Below are 2,665 nucleotides of genomic sequence, written 5' to 3'. Positions count from 1 at the left end.
GGGGGGGGGGGGGGGGGCGCGCAAAGGGTGGGCAAATCATAGCTAGGGTTCCACCATTTTTAACCAGTCTGAGGCATGCCAACCTTCTGTTTTTGTTATGAGTATAGACCGCATACCTGTAACACTTGTACTTTTACTGATATAAGCAATTCATTTCCAATCACAAATACCAGTAAAAGTTTTGTAGCTGGCCACAGTCAAAGCTATTCTTCAGTTAGGGGTTTGTACTGCAATGATTTCATGGCTACTCAGGAATCCCAGTGCAGCATAGAATGGGCTAAACTTAGGGCAAGGTCTCTACTGTATTTCAGTTTTTAGAGAAGTTTGTAAAATACACCGAAGAGTACAAAACAAAGTTCTTGGCTTCATTCTATGCTCTTTGAAGTACCTGAAAACCAGATAATATGTAAAGACAACGATACACCAGGAATTTAAGTCAAGAAGGGGGATGTCTAAATAGTGCAAAAACTAAATTATTGTACATTTTCAAGTCACATGCATTCATGTTTAAACTCGTTTCTACATCAGAATGGAAAACATGATAGAAGTAAGAACTTCCATTTATAATAGCCAAAATATACTTAAAACGAATAAAATGTTTACATATTTTGCTAAAAACATACAGTATTTTCATTGTTCCAATATACATACAATTAAAACAGAACATAATGTAAAATGATACAAAAAAGATGAAGCAGCTGATAAAATGAAGCAGAGGAATTTTATTTGATATTGGCCCTTGTTTTTTGTGCAAGTGACACAAATGCTCTTAAGGAGTATAGGGCAAGCTCCAAATTGTTAGAGAAACCAGACTTATCTTCTATTCCTTCTGATTTCTATCCAAGAACAGAACACAATCTATAAACACTGCTATTCTAAAATCTTATATCTTGCACCTTGATTAAACAAAACAGCTTTATTATGTAAAAATGCACCACAGAATGGTACATCAGTTGAAAAGTTAATGTTAATGTTTAGTTTTACATCTGAAGAAGCAAACAGAAGAGACAGACATACCTCTTCTAAAGTAGGTATAATTTTCTTCAAAATTTCTCCAATCGTCTCTATATCTGCGCTTATACTCAATATGCTGTCAGAGGCCATAAATTGTCAGATAATATGGAGGTGGAAAAGAAAAAGTAAAAGTAAGCTTTATGTTCATAATCATACAATTCAAAATACAAATACTACAGGGTAGAATTTACAATTAATATTCCCCCTTTAAAGTAAACCTGTTTAATATAAATTTACAACACATGCATCTTGTTTATGCCCAATATATACATGATAAATTTAAGATTAGGTCTCGCAGAGAGAGAGAAAGAGAAGAGAGAGAGAATGGACTTTTGGAAGGGCTCAGATTAAGTGGGCAAGAAATTGACGCAGAGCTGAAAGCAGATGTGAATATTCATATTCCCCGCCACCACTAATTTAGGATACCCTCGCTATTACATTGGTAAAACTGGCACACCTTCTCGTAGGAAAAGTGGGGATATATGCAAGTGGTGAACATTGTATTTGGAGTAAGGTTATGAGACCAGTTAGAAATTAGATTACTAATGGGCTCTGCAAGAAAACAAATACAAATGCAAGACAAAAAAAGACAACACAAATGAGAAGTGAAGGAAAGTGAACCAGAGAGTTAGCATTTCATCAGAAATAATTATGAACAGGCGATGTTGGGGAGCAAGGTGGGCCACAAAGACAGAGCGAGAGACTATTTTGAAACAATTTGATTTACAATGCAGCGAATATGCAACACTTGAAGCTGTGCTCCTTCCATTGAAATAAAATTAGTGGATTGTTCGGGTGGGCAACTCACGTAAAAGTTCAGTGACAAAAAGACTTAATGGGGAAAATAAGACAGAAAACTTGAAAAAACAATACACCGTCTATAGGGGGATACTATTTAATTATATAAAGGCAGGTAATAAAATACATTTCTCTCTTTCTAATCAGGCAGTGAGGCATAAACTGTTGGGACATACCGCTCGGGGCCACTGCTGTCTGGGACTGAAACACTGGCATTGTACTGCATTGGTCATTGGCGGTCGTGGATGTTGGCATTGGGCATGGGTATTCAATCGGAAGTTGTCAAGTATGGTACCCGTTTGGCAACGAGCACATTTTTGGGCATAGCCAACCAGGGTTTTCACATGGGCGTTCAGGGGCGGATGGGCCAACGTCATGGTGGGCAACGCGGGGCAAGTCGATCCAGTACATGGGCAACGGAGATATATGGCCAAAAAAACAAGGAGAGGGAAAAGGGGGAAAAGCAATAAATTTTAATTTAATACAAACTATACTCATTACTCTCAATTAATGAAACAAGCTTAAGTTGTTCTGAAGACTAACACAATAACGGATTGCTACATTGACTGTGGCTTAACATTTATGGACCTTAAAGAGTTACTTGATCTGACTATACTATTTTTTTTTTTTTAAACTTTTAACACACGTTGTTTCAGTAGCAGGCTGGCTCATGAGGGTAGACACAAAACCTGTTGAGATTCAGATTACTGAAAGTCTGGGCAAACTGGGTAAATTAGTTTTCCAGACAACTGCATATGGCATCTGGATTCAGTTAAGTGACTTAAAAGAAAAAAAGTTGAAGAAAAGAACACTAGCTGCTGAAGTTAACGTGCATGAGTCCTGACCATTTCCG

General features: G+C 37.3%; 1 protein-coding gene across 8 annotated transcripts in view; it reads right to left on the bottom strand.

Annotated features, from left to right (window-relative positions):
* The window catches only part of HNRNPK (heterogeneous nuclear ribonucleoprotein K), a 28,836-nt gene that overhangs the window by 15,317 nt on the left and 10,854 nt on the right, over positions 1 to 2,665 (bottom strand). For all 8 annotated transcript variants that reach the window (XM_019517391.1, XM_019517392.1, XM_019517394.1 and 5 more), the window contains 2 exons: positions 1,989 to 2,032; positions 1,018 to 1,090 (listed from right to left, as the gene is read on the bottom strand). In XM_019517391.1, coding sequence (XP_019372936.1) covers positions 1,018 to 1,090; positions 1,989 to 2,032 — 117 coding nt within the window. The remainder of the gene's footprint in view (positions 1 to 1,017; positions 1,091 to 1,988; positions 2,033 to 2,665) is intronic.

This window comes from Gavialis gangeticus, unplaced genomic scaffold (genome assembly GCF_001723915.1).
Source record: "Gavialis gangeticus isolate Ggan-Ray unplaced genomic scaffold, GavGan_comp1, whole genome shotgun sequence".
NCBI lineage: Eukaryota > Metazoa > Chordata > Crocodylia > Gavialidae > Gavialis > Gavialis gangeticus.
The sequence above is the reverse complement of the archived record's forward strand: the minus strand, read 5'-3'. Positions and strand labels throughout refer to the sequence as shown.